A 21,227-nucleotide genomic window follows, 5' to 3' on the forward strand; every position below is an offset into this window, starting at 1 on the left:
CCCCGGTCACGGGACTGGCCCCATTGGAGGCCCCCCCCCCCCCCCCCCCACACAAGCTGCACCCCGACCCTGCGCGCAGAGCTCTTGCCAGCTGAGACAAGGCGAAATTCACCGACCCCACGCAGGGTCGGAGAATCGGCCGGTGGCGGCGTTATTCCCGCTACCACCGGGATTTGAATTTACCGAGCGGGCCAAAAATCGGCGTTGTGCAAATCCCGCCGGCAGCCTCTGAGAACAGCTGCCGCCGGCGGGATGTCATTTAATTTTTAATGTCAACAGATCTCCGGCCCAGATGGGCCGAAGTCCCGCCGACGTGACCCGTAATCACAGTAGGTTTATAACGGCGTCAACCATTGATGATGGTTGACGCCGTTCAGTAACCTACATCGAGTGCGGGGGTAGCGGCGTTGAGAGGGGGGGAGGGGGTGCGGATTTGAGAGGGGGGGTAGCGGTATTGAGAGAGGGGGGAGCAGCATTGAGAGAGGGGGGGTAGCGGCGTGGAGAGGAGAGGGGTGGTACCGGCGTTGAGAGAGAGAGAGAGAGGGGGGGGTACCGGCGTTGAGAGAGAGAGAGAGAGGGGGGGGGGTACCGGCATTGAGAGATGGGGGGGGGGTGTACCAGCGTTAAGAGAGAGAGGGGTGGGGGGCGTTGGGGGGGTTAGTGGTGGTGGGGAGGGGGTAGGGGTGGTGGGGAGGGAGGTAATGGTGGTAATGGTGGTGAGGGGTGTAGGGGCATTGGAGGGGGGTTGGGGTAGGGGGCAGCGGCGTGCAGAGGGGGGGCGACGGATGCCCGGTTGACTATGCCAACGCACAGTAGCCCCCCTCTCAGCACGCCGCTGCCCCCAACCCCCCCTCACCGCCCCTACCCCCCACCCCCGCGCCCCTACCCCCCTCCCGCGCCCCTAAACCCCACCCCCGCGCCCCTACCCCCCTCCCGCGCCCCTACCCCCCTCCCGCGCCCCTAAACCCCCTCCCGCGCCCCTACCCCCCCTCCCGCGCCCCTACCCCCCTCCCGCGCCCCTAAACCCCCTCCCGCGCCCCTAAACCCCCTCCCGCGCCCCTACCCCCCTCCCGCGCCCCTACCCCCCCTCCCGCGCCCCTACCCCCTCTCCCGCGCCCCTACCCCCCTCCCGCGCCCCTACCCCCCCCTCCCGCGCCCCTACCCCCCCTCCCGCGCCCCTACCCCCCCTCCCGCGCCCCTACCCCCCCTCCCCGCGCCCTACCCCCCCTCCCGCGCCCTACCCCCCCTCCCGCGCCCCTACCCCCCCTCCCGCGCCCCTAACCCCCCCTCCCGGCCCCTACCCCCCCTCCCGCGCCCCTACCCCCCTCCCGCGCCACCCCCCTCCCCCCTCCCCCCTCCCGCGCCCCCCCCTACCCCCCCTCCCCGCGCCCCTACCCCCCCTCCCGCGCCCCTACCCCCCTCCCGCGCCTCCCCCCTCCCCGCGCCCCTACCCCCCTCCGCGCCTACCCCCTCCCGCCCTACCCCCCCTCCGCGCCCTACCCCCCCCTCCGCGCCCCTACCCCCCCCTCCGCGCCCCTACACCCCCCTCCCGCCCCTACACCCCCCTCCCGCCCCTACACCCCCCTCCCGCCCCTACACCCCCCTCCCGCCCCTACACCCCCCTCCCGCCCCTACACCCCCCTCCCGCCCCTACACCCCCCTCCGCGCTACACCCCCCCTCCGCGCCCCTACACCCCCCCTCCGCGCCCCTACACCCCCCTCCGCGCCCTACACCCCCCTCCGCGCCCCTACACCCCCCTCTCTCTCTCCGTGCCTCTACACCCCCCTCTCTCTCTCCGCGCCCCTACAACCCCCTCTCTCTCTCCGCTCCCCTTCACCCCCCCTCTCTCCTTCACCCCCCTCTCTCTGTCTCCACGCGCCACTTCCGCAGCGGGTGAAACTGATGCGTATAGCGTCGGTCCGCTGCTGGCCCTTTCGGAAACGGCGATTTAGTGCCTAAAAGCAGGCCGCGACGTCGGAATCACCGGCGCCACTTTTGCCCGCCGGAAATGGCCGTCAAATAGGTCCGCGGTGAATTTCGCCACTGGTGTGGACGGCTGCGGAGGGACTCTGCCTTTTTAGAGCGGCCGCTCGGCCCATCCGGGCCAGTGATCGGCGGCCTGCGACCAGTGCCGTGCCAAACGTGCCAGCGCCAATTCCGTCGATTCTCCTGATCGCGTGCCGGTGTCAGGGCGGCGTTACCCGGTTGCGGATATTCTCCGGCCCGGCCCCGGGCTGGGAGAATCCCGCTCCCCGTGTTTGCGTGGGTGTCGCCCCCACAACCCAAACATAGAACATTACAGCGCAGCGCCGACCTGTGAAACCACTCTAAAGCCCATCTACACTATTCCCTTGTCATCCATATGTTTATCCAATGACCATTTAAATGCCCTTAATGTTGGCGAGTCCATTACTGTTGCAGGCAGGTTATTCCACGCCCGTGCTACTCTCTGAGTAAAGAACCTACATCTGACATCTTTCCTATATCTTATCTCCCTCAATTTAAAGCTATGTCCCCTCGTGCTAGCCATCACCATCCGAGGAAAAAGGCTCTCACTGTCCACCCTATCTAATCCTCCGATCATCTTGTATGCCTCAATTAAGTCACCTCTTAACCATCTCCTCTCTAACGAAAACAGTCTTAATTCCCTCAGCCTTTCCTCTTAAGATCTTCCCTCCATACCAGGCAACATCCTGGTAAATCTCCTCTGCACCCTTTCCAATGCTTCCATATCCTTCCTATAATGCGGCGACCAGAACTGCACGCAATACTCCAAATGCAGCCGCACCAGAGTTTTGTACAGCTGCAACATGACCTCATGGCTCCGAAACTCAATCCCTCTGCCAATAAAAGCTAACATACCGTACGCCTTCTTACCAACCCTCTCAACCTGGGTGGCAACTTTTAGGGATCTATGTACATGGACACCGAGATCTCTCTGCTCAGCCACACTACCAAGAATCTTACCATTAGCCCAGTACTCTGTCTTCCTGTTACTCCTTCCAAAATGAATCACCTCACACTTTTCTGCATTAAACTCCATTTGCCACCTCTCAGCACAGCTCTGCAGCTTATCTATGTCCCTCTGTAACCAGCAACGTCCTTCCACACTGTCCACAACTCCACCGACTTTAGTGTCATCTGCAAATTTACTCACCCATCCTTCTACGCCCTCCTCCAGGTAATTTATAAAAATGACAAACAGCAGTGGCACCAAAACAGATCCTTCTGGTACACCACTAGTAACTGAACTCCAGGCTGAACATTTCCCATCAACCACCACCCTCTGTCGTCTTACAGGTGCAGGCTAGGTGAATTGGACACGTTAAATTGCCCCCAATGAAAAAAATGAATTGGGTACTCTAAATTTATATAAAGAAAGGAAAAGTCCAGGTACCTAGAACCATAATGCTGTTCGCACCAGAGCCTAAACAGGGAAGCCACTGTAACTTTACAGCTAAGTAGCAGTCTGCAACTGATTTGAAAGCAAAATGGGCCTTCTGGTATGTAGAAAGCTTCTGTATCTGAGACCTGAAGGATTCACCACCTCGCCTTGGGCAACAAAAGACCATCTCATCTTTAACCTGATGGCAGCCATTTTGTGCAACCTTCCTGGTTAAATCTCTTCCTTGTTCAAATTGGTCTAAATACCTTAAACAACAGGTTACACACACAGACATTTGTAACATTGTTAGATTAGGCCTTCATTAAGACCCCATTCTCCTTCATGACTCTTGTGTTAGTGCCCCCATGTAGTGATTTGCTTACATGTCAGTTCAAATTTTTCCTTTCATTGTTACATTTTATGCATACTTATCAATACATCATGTTGCAGCAGATAACAATTGAGGTTAATCAAAGTTCCCACACAACTGATAATATACATTTTGTTCTTCTCAACCCCTTCCAATTATCCCATTACCATGAGGACAATGCTTTATTTAGCTCAGCATCATTTCTCATAAGCACCACTGATCCAATAGGCATATTCCAAATCACTTCAGCCATTACTGAGCACTTACTTAACTTCAGACGTGTTATCATCCTCTTTACCTCTGGACGTGCCCATTCCCTGTCTCACAGTGAATTGCTTACAATCCCATTTTCAGCAGTAAGCTGCTGTAACTCATTCAGTACTAGTCCTGCAGGCTGCCCAGGACATTGAGGAATATGGGTAGTGTGGAATTTAATTCCCACATCCCGTCCAGACAAGAAATGAGTTGGTGTCATTTAAATGAGAACTCGGTGATTGAAAACACCGAAGTGATGCCTCAGCAGAGTGGGGACAATCTGCTGGAGTGGCTCCTGCTTAAAAATGAATTTGAGGTTAAAATTCAGTCCTTACCGTTAAAGGATTGGAATGCAGATTACAAATTATATGTATTTATTCTTGCAAATAGGCTATTACTGTGACCGAGTGGCCCTAACGACACCTATTGGGCTCTGTGAGGCCGGATTCTATTGTGTGATGGGATCAAGTTCATCCAGACCACCAGAGGTAAATGTATATAAGTGATTGTTCAGAACTGTGAAAGTCAAAGCTTCATGATCCGGCACGTACAAAATGGTAATTAAGATGTGAAAAAGCTTATATTTTCAATCACACTGACAGGAGCTGTTAGATCATTAATTAGAACCATGAGTCGTATTGCTATACAGAGTGGAGCAGATGCCTATTGTAACTGGGACACAATTCCTCAGACTGAAAACCAGGAGAAAACAAACCTGGAGCTGCCGAAAATCCCGCCCCCGCCGTGGCAGAAATTCTCCGCCACCTGGGAATTGGCGGGGGCGGGAATCACGCCCCGCCAATCGGCGTGATGTCCGCACCGATCGGCGAGGCCCCTGCGGCGATTCTCCGGCCCGCGATGGGCCGAAGTCCTGCCACTGGGAGGCCTCTCCCACCGCCGAGGTTTGAACCACCTCTGGTGGCGGCGCGAGCGGGCCCCTGGGGTCGTGGGGGGGCGCGGGGCGATCGGACCCCGGGGGGTGCCCCCACGGTGGCCAGGCCCATGATCGGGGCCCACCGATCGCCGGGTGGGCCAGTGCCCTGGAGGGCACTCTTTCTCTTCCGCCGCCGCCACAGCCTCCGCCATGGCGGAGGCAGAAGAGAATCCCCCAGCACGCATGCACCGGTGGTGACGTCAGCGGCACATGCGCGAACCGGCGAAGGCCTTTAGGCCAGCCCCGGCACCGGGCCTGAAATGCCGCTGGTGTCGGTTTTGGCGCCAGTCGGCGTGGTGCCAACCGCTCCGGCGCAGGCCTAGCCCCCAAAGGTGCGGAGAATTCCGCACCTTCGGAGAGGCCCGACGCCGGAGTAGTTGACGCCACTCCCTTACGCCGGGACCCCACGCCCCGCCGGGTAGGGGAGAATGCCGCCCCTGATGTTCCAGTCGGGCTGGATTTGCCCTTAGTTGAGGTTGGGTGCAGATGCGCTTTGTAAATGGCATTCACAGATGTCCTGTCTGTCCTTCATTGTCCCCAAAATGCCTGGCAATTTTCAACACAATGATGGGGAAAGGGGAAAGCTGGTAACCTACTCGATGTCAATTAACCACCTGTTAATCTCCTTGACTAATTAGTTAACAGGCTGGGGAGGGGCGGAAGGAATTGTTCAAAGGTTAAGTGAGTGGGCAAACATCTAGCAAGTGGAGTATAATGTGGAAAAATGTGAAATTGTCTATTTTGGTAGTAAGAACAGAAAGCATATTATCTAAATGGTGAGAGATTGCAGAGCTCTGAGCTGAGTGGGATGTGGGTGACCTGGTGCATGACTCACAATAGGTTATAATTCAAGTGCAGCAAGTAATTAAGGAAAGCTCATAGAATGTTAGTTTATTGTGAGGGGAATGGAATATAAAAATAGGGAGGTTATACTTCATTTATACAGACTACATCTGGAGTACTGTGGTACAGAATTAATCCCTTTATTTAAAGAAGGATGTAAAGCAGTTAAGAGAAGATTTGCTAGACTAATACCTGGAATGAGCAGGTTGACTTGAGAGAAAAGATGGACAGGCTAGGCTTGTATCTGCTGGAGGCTAGAAGAGTAAGAGCTGACTTTTTAATACCTTGCCCAATCCATAGAATTTCTGCAGTACAAAAGGAGGACATCGAGTCTGCACTGTGCTTCCGAAAGAGCACTCTACCTAGGCCCCTCCCCTGCCTGATCCCCATAACACTGCACATTGACCATGACCTAACATACACACCTTTGGTCTGTGGGAGGAAACCAGAGCCCCCGGAGGAAACCCATGTAGACACTGGGAAAATGTGCAAACTCTACACAGGCAGTCACCCAAGGCCAGAATCGAACCTGGGTCCCCACTGCAGTGGGACAGCAGTACAAGCCACTGTGACGCCCATTGGTTGAAACACATTTGGAGAGGCAGTGGCGTAGTGGTATTGTCACTTCCAGAGACTCTGGGTAATGCTCTGGGGACCCAGATTCAAGTTGCACCACAGCAGATGATGACATTTGAAGTAATTAAGAATGTAATGGTGACTGTGAAGCCTGTAATGGTGACCATGAAGCCACTGTCGATTGTCATTAAAAACCCATCTCGTTCACTAATGTCCTTTTAGGGTATCTGCCATCCTTAGCTGGTCTGGCCTACATGTGACTCCAGATTCACAGTAATGTGGTTGACATTTAAATGCCCCTTCAAGGGCAATTAGGGATGGGCATCAAATACTGACCCAGCCAGCGATGCCCACATCTCCATCCTTATCAATAGTGCACAGCAGTCAGAATGGTGGTATGTATTGTTGCTGCTGATTTAAAGTCTTTAAAAAGGAATGAGAATTCTAACTGAGGCACTCAAGCGAGTGATGGTACAAAGTTTCTACCATTTGAGAAAAGTAGGTCAATAATTGTACGCCTGACATTTTGGATACGGAACCTCTGCTCTCCTTCCTGATTGCCTTTGAAATTCTTCCTCCAGAGCCAATTCCCATCTCTAGCAAACACTAGTTTGGCGCTGGGCTCAGCTCCAGCTTTATTAGCATGTAAAAATAACATTGCATCAGTGACACAGATGCAGGCTCTGGGCATCGGGTTCCCAAACCTGGATTGAAAGTGGAGACCACAGGAACAAGATGATTTCATTTTGGCCCTCAAGCTTGTTCCACCATTCAAGATATTCATGGCTGTGGCTTAACTCACCTTTCCCCATATCCTGTGATATAATTTGTGGAAGTGAGTTCCAACTTTTATTGCCCTTTCCATGCAGAATTGTTTCTCAACTTTGCTCCATAAAGATTTGGTTCTGATTTTTAGACTATGCTTCCCAGACTCAGACTGTCCAACCTGCAGAAATAGCTTATTTGTCTCTCTACCCTATCAGTTCTGTTTATTATCTTGAAAATCATCTTCATTAACCTCATAATTTCCAGAGAATTCAATCCTAGTTGGTGTAATTGCCCCTCATAATTTAACGCTTGGGAATCCAACTAACATTGCAGTAAGTCTGCCTTCACGGTCAACATTTTCTTCACAATGTGTGGTGCATGAAACTGAACACATGGTGTTGTCTAACTGGGCTTTGTCGACCTGAAGCAAGACTTTACTCACTTGTATTTGAGTTCTTTAGATATAAAGGCCTGTGTTCCTTATCCTTTCTGATTATTTCCTAGACCCGCCCATGGCATTTTATGGAACCAGACATATTAATCGGCAAGCCTCTTTGAATCTCCATGTTTCAAATATTTCACCATCCAGAAAGTAGTCTACTCTGTTCCTTTTGAAGTGAATGATGTCATTAAAATCCATTTACCGAGGGCAGCACGGTGGCCTAGTGGTTAGCACAACCGCCTCACGGCGCTGAGGTCCCAGGTTCGATCCCGGCTCTGGGTCACTGTCCGTGTGGAGTTTGCACGTTCTCCCCGTGTCTGCGTGGGTTTCGCCCCCACAACCCAAAAATGAGCAGAGTAGGTGGATTGGCCACGCTAAATTGCCCCTTAATTGGAAAAAATAATTGGCTAATCTAAAATTTATTTTTAAAAAAAAATCCATTTACCACCGTTTTACCTGGTGCTTAATCTATAAACAGAAGTAATTTTATGCTTCCATCTGAACTGCTTACAATTTCATTGAGTCAGTGGTAAATTTGGAAATGAGGCTTTCTATTCCATTAACCAAATTATTAATAAATGCTGCAAATAGTCAAGGCCTCCAACCCGAGGGTATTTTTATATAAGAATGAATAATTAGCAGATTCAGTAACTAAGGAGCTTGGTTGTGATTGATGCTGTCACATGTATCCTTCGTAATGACAGAAAGAAGAGAAGATGATAATTGTCATGATATAAATCAGTAATGAAAAGAAACCGCCTGGAGAAAAGTGAAGAATGGAGCTCGTCTAGTGTTTCAGGAAATAAAGATTCTTTTTAAATACAAGTTTATGATAAGTTGTGTTAGAATCATAGGATTCCTAAAGTGCTGAAGGAGGCCATTCGGCCCATTAAGTCTGCACCAACCTTCTGAAAGGCTCACTTCCCCAACTATTCCAATAACACTTAACTTAACCTGCACATCTTTTTTGAATACTAAGGGGTGACTAGGGGCTTTTGACAGTGCCAATTAACAGGTTAACAGGGCGGCATGGTTGGCACAATGTTTAGCACAGGGCTAAAGAGCTGGCTTTTAAAGCAGACCAAGGCAGGCTAGCAGCACAGTTCAATTCCCATACCAGCCTCCCCGAAAAGGCGCCGGAATGTGGCGACTTGGGGCTTTTCACAGTGACTTCATTCGAAAGCTACTTGTGACAATAAGCGATTTTCATTTCATTTTCATTTCAATGGTTAGCACTGCTGCCTCACAGCACCAAGGATCGGGTTCAATTCCAGCCTTGGGTCACTATCTGTGTGGAGTTTGCACATTCTCACTGTGTCTACGTGGCTTTCCTCCCACAGTCCAAAGATGTGCAGGTTAGGTGGATTGGCCTTGATAAATTGCTGTGAAATTGGAACTAGCAAAGAAACAATTAAGAAAATATTTCAAACCTATCCAAAGGTGAGTGGCTGCTGCACTGAGCTGATGCCCTGTTAACCTTTCACAAATATTTACTGTGATTTTAAAAGGGTGTATTCAGTTTATAGGCAATTTAGAAAGGTAATTTTGTTCGCAATAGGAAGAGAGATATGAGATCTGTAGAAGAAATTGTTTTTCATTTCAAATGCTCTGTGTCAGCATCAATCACTTTCAAACCAGGTATAAGTGCTCAAGAAAAGGCCCTCTATTCTGCCCAGAAGGTTGTTTCAATCTACAGGTCTGACATCACTCAGCCTGTGGATTTAATGAACAATATTCTCGATTCATTTTCAAATGATGATAAATTTGCACATTGGCAATAGGTTCGCTGGCAATTGGGATGAAGTTGGCTGAACTCAATTCACACAAGACTTGTGCAATCAATGAAAGGAGATTTTCACCCCGTCAGCCTGCGCGGTATTCAAAACCCTAGTCACATAGGTGAATTGCATCAGCTCAGTGCCCCAGCCACTCACCTTTAGATGGGTTTGAAATATTTTCTTAATTGTTTCTTTGATAGTTCCAACTCATCCAGTAAGAGGTCTTTGAAAATGAAGAACCATTTTCTGTTTAACTTGCTTCTAGCCGGTGGGTTATAAGACTATGTTTTATTTATTGAGGTGAATGAGAGATACAAGAAAACCATTCCAACAATAAAATCTGACAGAAAATTGGACAAATGAACTGTTTGAAACTGTCGATGGGGAGTGCAGAACATCAGTCCTGAGGATGAGAAAGAGGAAATCCAATTCACCAGCTTGTTTCAGCCATATCTCAAGTTATAATGAGAATTTTGGATCTTGTGGCTAGGGCACTTAGGAACAATGTTTGTGAGACTCTTTTAATTAAAATTAATTTCTGTAAAATTAGCAGCACTGGGAATCTGGTGTGCTGACCGTCGGACGCAATTTTGCTGTCAAGTGGGGAAAAATGTGTTCCTTGATCTCTTAAACCATCTTTATTGCCTAAATAATCCTCTCTATCCTCTATGACTTAACTCTTTGATAATACTCCCAACCTTCTGTCAGCTGTGGCAATTAATGCGTTAGATTATGGAGATATTTTTGTTGATTATTAAGAATGCAGATTCTCCTTATGCCGTGACATTCCTGTGTTAATGCCTGTATATCATTATATACATTGTTTTTTAATCCTTCCCAACGATATCCCTTTCCATGGCATATCTAACATTTCCATATGGCTTGTTCTTAATCACTCATGTCTTCTCTTTACAATATCTCTGCTGAAGTTAATAAGTAAAATTCATTTGTTTTTTAATTGTTTGTACTTTTCTCCTATTGCTGATTCAACTTTTATTTGCTGTAGACCTAGTTAAACTTTATTTAAACATGAAATCAGCATAATTCTCAATTGCAAATATACTGCAAATTAAATCTGTAGTTAAGCAAAAGTAACTAAATATGTTTAGCAATTCCACTTGCTTGTTCTTTAGGTAACACATACTGGAGGTCCTTGTCCGCCAGGATACTACTGCACTGAAGGAAGCGGCAGACCACAACCTTGTCCTGCAGGAACTTACAACCCTTCCTGGGAACAAAAAGAATGCTTTGTGTGTCCCCAAGGTCACTACTGTGAAGCTGAGGACATTAACTCTACAGTCCGTCCCTCTGGTAAAGGATCACTTTCTTCACATATTACCAGTTCTACAAGTGACCTTGTACTCTCATGGCTGATATCTGGTAGATAGGGTTTGAAAACCCATTAAAATATACATATCAGTTTTGGAAAAGCCAAATTTCAAACAATGGGGCTGAGCTTAACTTTGTGCAATCGTGAACCAGTAACTTCCTCTGCCCTTCACTTCTAGCTTTTTATCTATTTCCCCTCTGTCTCATCCATTTCAGTTTCTCGCCTCTATTCATACGTTTTCTCTCTATCTCACTTTCTCTTCTTCCTCTTTTTTTTCTTACTCATTTTCTTTTTTTCTCTTCCCCTTTCTCACAACTCTGTTTTCACTCTTTTGACCCATGTGCCACTAAAACTGTAGACTTAAGTAACCAGCAGCATTGGATCTCTGGCAAGTGAGAGATGAGGGTATGTGGCATTGTTCGCCACAGTTTTCTCACCAAGCTCTCAATTCCGGTACCGCTGCATGTAAGGTGGGCAGAAGTTTGGGCATGCTTGGGTTCAACAACTTTATGGACACTTTTAAATGCTATTTTGGATTGTCCTAAGTTGCCTTCTCACTCCACATTAACCTGCCCCAAGCAAAGAAATGTAACATTTAAATGTCAGTGGTTCAAATGTTAACGGTTGCAATAGAAATGAAAGGAACTTGAAGATCTAATCAGATCTTTTACTTGCAGAATAAATATGTTCATATTTTTTAAGCCGATAATAAGCCTTACTTAATCCAACGTACATCTGTTCATTTTATTGCTCCCAGAGTTATTTTGTCCTAATCATCATCAATGTCCTCCTGGCAGTCTAAAACCCAAGCCATGCCCATCTGGGCAGTACCAGGATCTGATTGGACAGATGCAGTGTAAACCATGTCCATTGGGAAAGTAAGTAACTATCATTTTTTAAAAGACCTTCTTAGTATGGTTGCTGTTTTCTGAGAAGAGGTTTTAAGATTGATGGGTTTTAAAAGGGATCTTGGATGGTGAGGGTGGGGTGGAGGGTTTTTTACATAAGGAGTTCCCAAGCATTGAGCCTGGGCTGTATACACACGAAAGATCAATACCTGAAGATTGTACAGTCAGGAAGTGATGCTGATTGTAACAGTCAAGGAGGTTACAGAAAGAGATGGGAAAAACCAGAGAGGAATTTAAACAAAAGGATGGAAGTTTTAACTTTGAGCCATTGGGGAAGCATAAGCCATTGACCTATGAACAATGCAAGCTGGGGCGTTTTCTTTGGGAAGTCTGGAAGATGATGGTTGGCTCAGACAGCAGTGAGATGGCAAAGGCATCACAAAGTGCCAAGTGGACTGAATTGGAGAGAGGCTGTGACAGGAAATAGATAGTCTTTGTGATCAAGAAGCTATTGGATACAAGTTCAGCTCAATGCTGAACAAGGCACAGATTGTTGATGTAATGATGCACTTTCACAGACTTCATCAGAAACACAAGGGGTGGGATTCCCCATGTCCCCACTCCAGTGTGAAAACGTGGCCAAATCACTCTGGACTTGGCTGAAGAAAGTCCAGAGTGATTCTCCTACCTGGAGGGGGCTAGCAGGGCCCCGGAGTAGCCTTAGCAGCTCCGGCTGCCAATACGGAGCCCATGCATGCGCACAGCGGCGGCCTGCGTCAGCCGCCCCGCGCGTCATGGCGGACGCACATTGCGGAGCGGCACCAAAAAGATAAGCCCACCCCACCACCAAGATCAGTGGCCCCCGATGGATAGCCTGGCCGTCTGTGAGGACTACCCCCCCCCTTCCAGGTGAATGATTCCCCCGCCCCCACCACGGGAGCCGTGGACTGAGTCCGCAGCCGCCATGCCGAGTTCCCAATGGGTGGGACCATGAGAGAACCACGCCATCGGGAACTTGGTCAGTTAATTTGGAGAATCAACACGGAGGCCTCTGCCAATGGCCCCCTACCCTGCGTAGACTGCGCGCGCGATTCGTGGCAAATTGCGGCAGCGGTGACGCACAGGATTTCAGCGTCGACTCCCATTCTCCACCCCTGCGCCGATCGTGATTTTGGAGCGGAAGGCTCGGAGAATCCCGCCCAAGGTATTTAGTAATAAGAAAAACTGTGCAGCAATGTAGCAGCCGTTTGGCTGCCCTAGTCCCTTACATGTCTTCTGTCTAAGAAAGGACAATACCCCCAGGGTGATTATCCACTCTGGTCCCAAATTGGTTTCCCAACCACCCTGGTTTCCAAAGCCAGATGACTCTTACTCTGCTGTGTTGCCTGACAATCACCACAAATCACCACATCCCTCCCTTTTTAACTCCTTTATACACCTTTCAATAACTAAATTGTGCAGTCCTATATTCTAAATAAACATGATATATGTGAGTTGGACAATTACAAATTGAAAATTTGAAGAATTTTTCTGTTTCTTGCAGAGGGGCATAATTCTGTAGTCTGAATTGCTTCCACAGGATTGACATTAACTAGGACTACAATAACTGGTATCCCTTTGGCACAGGCAGTTCATTACTACTCGCTTCCGCGGAGACATCAGTTATGCCTATAACAGGTTGATCAGGTACTTTGGTGCTTACGCGTTGGAAAACATTTGTTGAGGGCGACATTGATTGCTCAGTGTCACTACTCAAGTTGTCCGCTTGTTTAGGAACGATCCATCCCTCCATGTCTACTTGGTATGATAGGGGTCTGGTCTCCGAGACAATTTTTAGAATCGAACTTGATCCACGACTGAAGTTTCAAATTATGACACCACGTCGTATTACGTACTTAATATGTTTTTGTTGCAGTGGTGAAGGCTCATTGATAAGCTCGTGAGGCTGATGTGTTTAAATATAAACACATTTATTGGTCGACTTCAACCATGTACAATTCCAAATATGGGCCAGGATTCTCTGGTAACCGGCGGGCGGGCTGTACCTGCGCCAAGGAGTGGCGTGAACCATTCCGGCATCGGGCTGCCCGGAAGGTGCGGAATCCTCCGCTGGCCGACGCGAGATGATGCATGCGCGGGAGTGCCAGCATGTTCTGCCGTGATCCCAGCACACTCTTCTCCGCGCCAGCCATGGCGGACCATTACAGCGGCCGGCGCGGAGGGAAAGAGTACCCCCATGGCGCAGGCCCGCCCACGGATCAGTAGGCCCTGATCGCAGTCCAGGCCATCGTGGCCCCCCCTCCAAGGACTCCGCAGGCCGTCCGTAGAGCTAGGTCCCGCTGGTAAGGACCTTGTTTGATTTACGCCGGCGGAACTGGCTGAAAATGGACGGCCACTCGGCCCATCGCGGAGCGGAGGATCACTGGTGGGGGCTACTGACAAAGGCCCCCGACCGGCGCGGCGCGATTCCCGCCCCCCGCTGAAAAACCGGCGTTGGGGTAGCGGGGTAGGATTCACGCTGCCCCCGCCGATTCTCCGGCCCGGCGGGGGTGGGAGAATCCGCCCAAGGTCTTGTATGACCATAAGACATAGGAGCAGAATTAGGCCACTTGGCCCATCGAGTGAGCTCTGCCGTTCAATCATGGCTGATGGAATCGTTACATGCAGGCTTGCTGCTTGCCACGTTCTGTCCTAGACTGTACTCTGACAATGTGACTACCGTACATTATAATGCATGCAGGCACGTATCACATTACAACAAAGTCGTATGTCTTGACAGTTCTTTCATAATCTTTGCCTGTCACATGGGAAGGAATGGCCGTGGTACTCTGTTTCTGGAATTTAGGTTGCGTGATAAAATTTCTTCTCATTCCAGCATTTCAATTCAGCATTTTTTTCGTTGACCATTTTATTGATTCTTGTGCATTTCCATTGGTGTAACCATTTCGACAATCTTGTTCTGGCACGTAATCTCCGTTTCCTTTTCGATTTGAATTGCTGATTCTGCTGTCAATTTCAATGTTTTTGCCTCTTCAGTTAATTTATCATTGCCAAGCTTCCTCCTTCAAGCTCAGAATCTGCTGATTCAATTCTTCACTGAATTGGTTCTTACAGAGTTCAGCTTATTCTATTTTGTCTCATTCATTTATCTTTCTTCTGAACTTCATTTTGTTTTTTTTTTTTTGCAACTTCCTTTCCCCAAGTTTACTGTCAGTCATTTCATAATGTCTTCTCAAGAGCTTTAATTCTTTATGCTGATTCCTCTTTATGTTCAATAGTTTCTGGTTTCTTTGGAAGCGTTTAATTTTTCTGGAAGAAGTCTTACAACACCAGGTTAAAGTCCAACAGGTTTGTTTCAAACACGAGCTTTCGGAGCACTGCTCCTTCCTCGGATGAATGAAGAGATATGTTCCCGAAACCTATATATAGATAAAGTCAGAGATACCAGACAATGCTTGGAATGCGAGCATTTGCGGATAATCAAATCTTTACAGATCCAGAGATAGGGGTAATCCCAGGTTAAAGAGGTGTGAATTGTCTCAAGCCAGGACAGTTGGTAGGATTTTGCAAGCCCAGGGCAGATGGTGGGGGGGGGGGGGGGGGGGGGGGTGAATGTAATGCGACATGAATCCAAGATTCTGGTTGAGGGCGCACTCAAGCATGCGGAGCTTGGCTATAAGTTTCTGCTCGGCAATTCTGCGTTGTCGCGTGTCCTGAAGGCCGCCTTGGAGAACGCTTACCCGGAGATCAGAGGCTGAATGCCCTTGACTGTTCCCCGACTGGAAGGGAACATTCCTGCCTAGCAATTGTCGTGCGATGCCCGTTCATTCGTTGTCGCAGCATTTGCATGGTCTCGCCAATGTTTCTTCTGAGGAGAATTGATCATGTTCTTACTGGACATTTACATTTCACAAATGAAACCTTCATTTCTACTTGTCTTAACTTCAGTCAAACTCTTTTGGCTTCACTGTTAGTCAGGTCTATCTCCGATAAGTGTTGACTTGTTTCTGCAATTCTCGCCTTGCTCTTTTTGTGGGGTATTACGTTGCCCTCCTTCTCGGGTCTTTGATTGCTCTTGTGAGGTCTTTCAGTGCCCTTCTGGGGACTTGCGTTTCCCTTCTTCCAGGTCTCACTTTGCCCTTTTCCTGAGATCTCCTATTGTTTCCTATCTGAGGTCTACTTTGCCCTCTCTTTGATGTCTCTGTTACCTCCTCTGGGGTCTTCTGTTGCCTCTTCCATAAAGTCTTTGTTTCTTATGGCGCTTTTATTTGAGAATTGCCCCTTATCTGGGGTCTTCTCCAATTTTCCTTAGCAATGCCGCCTGTTTTTTCTTGTGGTTGCTGCTTTAAGAACATTGCCACTTTAAATGCATTACTTCTTTACATGCATAACCGCTTTAAGACTGTCATCTTTTTTTCCACTGAACTGTCAACGGCTGTTGACATTATTTTTCCCGCATTTTTGAAGTTCTGGCCAAACATGGTTGCTCTTTTTTCAACTTTTAAAAGTTCAACTTTTAGTGAAAGAAAGCCCTTTTAATGATCTCCGTAGTTTTTTGTTATTTTACTGGCCAGTTGGAGAGTCCTTTTTTTTTGTTTGATGAGGCAAATTTTTTTATTTTTTTTTGTCCATTTTTCACTGGGAGACCTTGCATTCTCGAGGTCCAAGAGCTGATATTTTTATTTATTTCTTTATTTTTATAAATTTAGAGTACCCAATTCATTTTTTCCAATTAAGGGGCAATTTAATGTTAAATCCACCTACCTTGCACATCTTTGGGTTGTGGGGATGGAACCACGCAAACACGGGGAGAATGTGCAAACTACACACGGACAGTGACCCTGAGCCGGGATCGAACCTGGAACATCAGCGCCGTGAGATTGCCGTGGTACCACTGAGCCACCGTGCTGCCCTAGAAGCTGATATTTTTACAACTTATAGTTGAGGACTTCTCTGCTTGCTTGAAGTCCATCAGTGCATCGATTGCTGCCACAGGCTCTGCTCCAACTTCGGAAGCTAGTCTGTTTTTACCTCTTGATTTTCCCATGCTTCAGGACACCCCACTGCAGCTCCTTGGGGTATGTAAGGCCTGATTTCTGTGTGCTTTTTGTTTTGAAAAAGAACTTGCAGAAACTATTTTTAAACTTAAGTTCCACTTTTTAAAAACTTTAAAAACCACAGCTCTTGCTTCTCAGAGTTATATACTCTTTATACGTTTATTTCTAAACTTTTGACTGTACCAGACAATTCAGATTTGTTCTGCATCTGTCCCTCAACTGCTCCAATGCACTGAGCCTCCCGGACCACCTTAGCTCCTAGTCTATAAGTAAGTGAAGATACGTTTCTGCCTTTTTCTCGACCTTCTTGTGGATTCTAACCCAGGGTTCTTGGCCTTGTTCTCTTCATTGCCCACACAGCTTGTAACTGTCCATCTTTTCTGATGCCACATTACTCAGAGTCTGGCAATATCTCAACATCTCAAATGGGTCTATTCGTCCAAAGAGTCTATTCGAGTGAGCACCTTCCTTTTCTCAGTCTTCAATTACAACAGGATACACTCGGGTATCAGGCCAAAGTCAGTGTCATATTTTTATCCTTGTTGCCAGATGCACTTACAGACTTCATTAGAAACACAAAAGGTATTTATTAATAAGGAAAACTGTACAGCAGCCAGATGGCAACTGTAGTCACCTACATGTCTTTTGCGTAAGAGAGGACTCGACCCCTTGGGGTGACTTCCCATTCGGTCCCATTTGGTCCCCCAAGCCAGATAATCCTTACTCTGCTGTGTTGCCCTTAAACCACAAATTTCAACAGTTGAGCTATTGAAGACTGAGCAAACAGTCAAGAAAGCTAATGGAATTGGAACAAACGTATCAATTTTCTCATGGGCAATGGACAGAGTAGTTAAGATGAAGAAAGCTTGGCTCATTTATAATGTTAATATGTTGATTCTAGCTGAGTGGATTTCCGCTGGAACTCTTTGAGGTAAGTATAAAATAACAGGAATATTGTACACTATTTAATTTTTATTTTCTTATTAAAATGTGTATCTAAATAAATCTTGTCTCTCAAACATTTCTCTGGACAAGAAATTAATAGCATACACTTTATTTGGTTTGTTTTAGGCATTGTGACCCACTCCATGTATTTGAACAATACAGTGAAAATAACCCTGGTATATTCCAGCCCATTGACTGTCCGGGCGGATATTACTGCATTAAAGGAATACTATACCCCTGTCCAGAGGGAACTTATAGTAATCAGACTGGTCGACACAGTGCTGAGCAGTGTGAGCCTTGTCCTAGTGGAAAATATTGTGCACTGAAGGGTACTGCTATTTACTCTTTAATAATTATGAATGAAGTATATAAGAAATGACATTGCCACCAAAACCTGTATTGCCAGTGTTGTAAAATAAGTTTAGATACAACTTTTTGAGTTTTTTGTAACTTTCTCAGTCAAAACAATATGCTCAGTGCTCCCCTTTAATTCTGCTGTATTCAACCTTTTCCAGGAATGAGTGGTTACTCCGGCCTCTGTGACCCAGGTTGCGTGTGCTTGACAGGTGCCACCTCTCCCTGTCCTTCGGATAACATAACTGGATATAAATGTCTATCTGGGTACTATTGTCCCCTAGGATCTGGCCATGGAATTAAATGCCCAGCTGGAACATTTGGCCCTCGGGATGGTCTATATTCTGTGATGGAATGCATTGCTTGTACACCAGGGTTCTACTGTGACACGGAAGGTATGTGAAAAACCCTTAAAACCATGATGAATCCTACTGCCTCTGAGAAATAGGAGTGTTACCAATGCGGTAATGATAGACAAAGTAATTTTCTATCGCCTCAATTTGGGTTTTTTAATTGTTCTTGTACTAATGCTTGGAATCTCCTGAATGACTGAACCCCTCATCTTCTATTGTCGAGCAAGAATGCTACCATTGAGCCAAGCCTTATTAGGCCTAATTTTAAGTTGATGCAAGAGGATGGGTTTTGAATGAGTTAAAATCTTTCCTGTTGTCATTCTTCACTAACAGACTCCTATCCAGATACAATTATTTTTATCATGGAAAATCTGGATGAAATATATCTTGTATCCAACATGCGATGCAGCAGATAGTTGGAAATGTATATGTCTCATCATTGATTTATATATTCACAAGCAGTCACAGAATTATATATTCAAATCATCGCGTAAGTTGATTTCAAACTCTGCATTAAAAATGTGTAAAACCCACGTATGGTCCTTTGACACGTATTAACATTTCATCGGGTGACATGGTGGAACAGTGGTTAACACTGCTGCCTCACAGCAGCAGGGACATGGGTTCAATTCTGGCCTTGGGTGACTGTGTGCAGTTCGCACATTCTCCCTGTGCCTGCGTGGGATTCCTCCAGGTGCTCCAATTTCCTCCCACAATCCAAAGCTGTACAGGTTGGGTGGATTGGCAATGATAAATTCCCTTAATGTCCAAAGATGTGTAGGTTAGGTGAAGGGATTACTGGAGTAGGGCAGAGGAGTGGGCTTGGGTGGAGTACTCTTCAGAGGGTATGGCCTCCTTCTGCACTGTAGGGATTCTATGATTCGGCACATCTCATCACTCCAATGCAACTGCACTCTAGTTCCAACTCTCATTCAGTGCAGTTAGCTTCTACTGTTTTTGTTGCTTCCTTAACCAGATTCCCTGACACAATAAGCATAACAGAAGGTTATAATTAATTTTCTCAAATTGATATTGGAGAAAATAATTGAAAGAGTGCAGAACAGTGCATTAATTTTGTTACAGATAATGTTCACTTGCTATCAAAGAAATCCTGCTTCACCCTGAAGTTGTTACAATCATACAACATACGGCTGAATATCTGTATCCAGCATTGAAATTAAACAGAGATAATTGTACGGATTGAAAGTTGCATGTGGGTTTTAAAAAAAGTGTCCATAAGTTCAATCGTAATACTGCGGGGCAGTGAATCTTTTCTCTATGGAATTTCTGCATTTATGTGTGACCATGTTTGAAGGTTTAGAAATAGCTGTAACCTGATCCTCGGATCATTTCCTCAATATGTCCACCTGTTGGCAGAACAGGATCACGGAATTAATCGGATTGTGTTTTTTTTTAGACATTTCAGGCACTTCATCCAATTGATTAAATTTGAAGTGTAAGTAAATTGTTTTTGTAGACAGTCAAGGATGTCTTCATCCTATAGCTGAGAGCCCTCTCTTTCTTTCTTCCCCCAGGACTTGTTACTCCAACTGGACCTTGTTTCCCAGGACATTACTGCCTGCACGGCGCCACAACACCCAATCCTGTTGGAGGCGTAAAAGGTGATGAGTGTCCACCAGGCCACTTCTGCCCACCTGGGAGCATCAGTCCCAAACCTTGTCCCCTGGGTACATATCAACCTCTCCCCGGCGTGACTTCCCAAAATGAGTGTCTGCCTTGTACAGGAGGGAAATATTGCAAAGGTCCACGACTGAGTAATGTGTCTGGTAAGGATTTGTTCTGATTCTTAAGAGTAAATTACACAAATTTAATTTCACTGGGTGGGATTTTCTAGTCCTTCCCACTGGCCAGCAACTACCGGTCCCCACCACCACCACCACCATGGCAGTGGGATGGGTGTGTCACACAACACGCCATAAACATCAACGGGACCAGAAAAATGGCGAGCTGCTTCTGTTGCCGGAAAACATGCCATTGGGGGGAGGGCAGAAAATCTCACTCGATATATTTCTGAACAATAGAATATATTTATATATTGAAATGTTACATCTTCCCTCTGGTAGGGAACAAATGCAACATTACCGCATTCATCTGTATTTCTTTTGAATACTCATTCAATAAAATGACATGGCATTCAAAGTTTACAATAATTGATGTGATGGTTCCAACATACTGGAGGTCAAATATGGAAGTACAGGATAGTATTACCTTGATCACATTGATCTTCCACGCTCTGTAAACTTAAACTAAATCATATCTTCAGAAATCTCAGTACAATAATGCCCAGATTTATACCCAGGGAAATGGAAGAAAATAGGAGACTGCACAGTGGTTAGCATTGCTGCCTCACAGCGTCACGGACCTGGGTTTTATTCCAGACTTGGGTGACTCTCTGTGTGTGGAGTTTGCACGTCCCCCGTGTCTGTGTTGGTTTCCTCCGGGTGCTCCCGTTTCCTCCCAGAAACAAAAGATGTGCAAGTTAGGTGGATTGGCCATGATCAATGTGCGGGGTATAGGGAAGGGCTCTGGGCCTCGATACAGTGCTCTTTCTGAGGGTTGATGCAGACCCAATGAGTCAAATAGCCTCTTTCTACATTGTGGGGATTTGTGGTCGAGAAAACGAGAAAAAAGAAAGCTTCTTTTAAAACTTGGGTTTGAATTAGAACCTTCTCTCGCCTGAAGACAACCGTGTGATTGTTACACCGTCATCAGTGGCTGTTTTGAAACTTTTGGAAATCACAAGTTGAATAACTCCCAATAATTTTTAGCTCCGTTACAAATAAACCAAGTCCACAAGGATTTTCCACTAGTTTACTAGTCTTACAGTCAGAGGTTACATACAAGGAGCAGAATACCTCCTCTTATGTTTCTGGAGTGAACGTGATGTTGCAATTACAATTATGATTAGAAAAAGGCATTGTTCCATTGTTTCTATGTAGTACCTTTATGAAAAATACCACTACCTTG

At 46.9% G+C, this 21,227-nt stretch overlaps 1 protein-coding gene across 1 annotated transcript in view; it reads left to right on the forward strand.

Moving 5' to 3' along the window:
• The window catches only part of LOC119954019 (multiple epidermal growth factor-like domains protein 11), a 45,250-nt gene extending 25,568 nt beyond the window's left edge, over positions 1–19,682 (forward strand). The window contains exons 12-17 of the mRNA XM_038778794.1: positions 4,402–4,499; positions 10,486–10,663; positions 11,440–11,560; positions 17,659–17,861; positions 18,048–18,281; positions 19,657–19,682. Of these exons, the coding sequence (XP_038634722.1) occupies positions 4,402–4,499; positions 10,486–10,663; positions 11,440–11,560; positions 17,659–17,861; positions 18,048–18,281; positions 19,657–19,682 (860 nt within the window). The remainder of the gene's footprint in view (positions 1–4,401; positions 4,500–10,485; positions 10,664–11,439; positions 11,561–17,658; positions 17,862–18,047; positions 18,282–19,656) is intronic.
• Positions 19,683–21,227: the final 1,545 nt, after the last annotated feature.

The sequence above is a fragment of the Scyliorhinus canicula genome, chromosome 19 (assembly GCF_902713615.1).
Source record: "Scyliorhinus canicula chromosome 19, sScyCan1.1, whole genome shotgun sequence".
Classification (NCBI taxonomy): domain Eukaryota; kingdom Metazoa; phylum Chordata; class Chondrichthyes; order Carcharhiniformes; family Scyliorhinidae; genus Scyliorhinus; species Scyliorhinus canicula.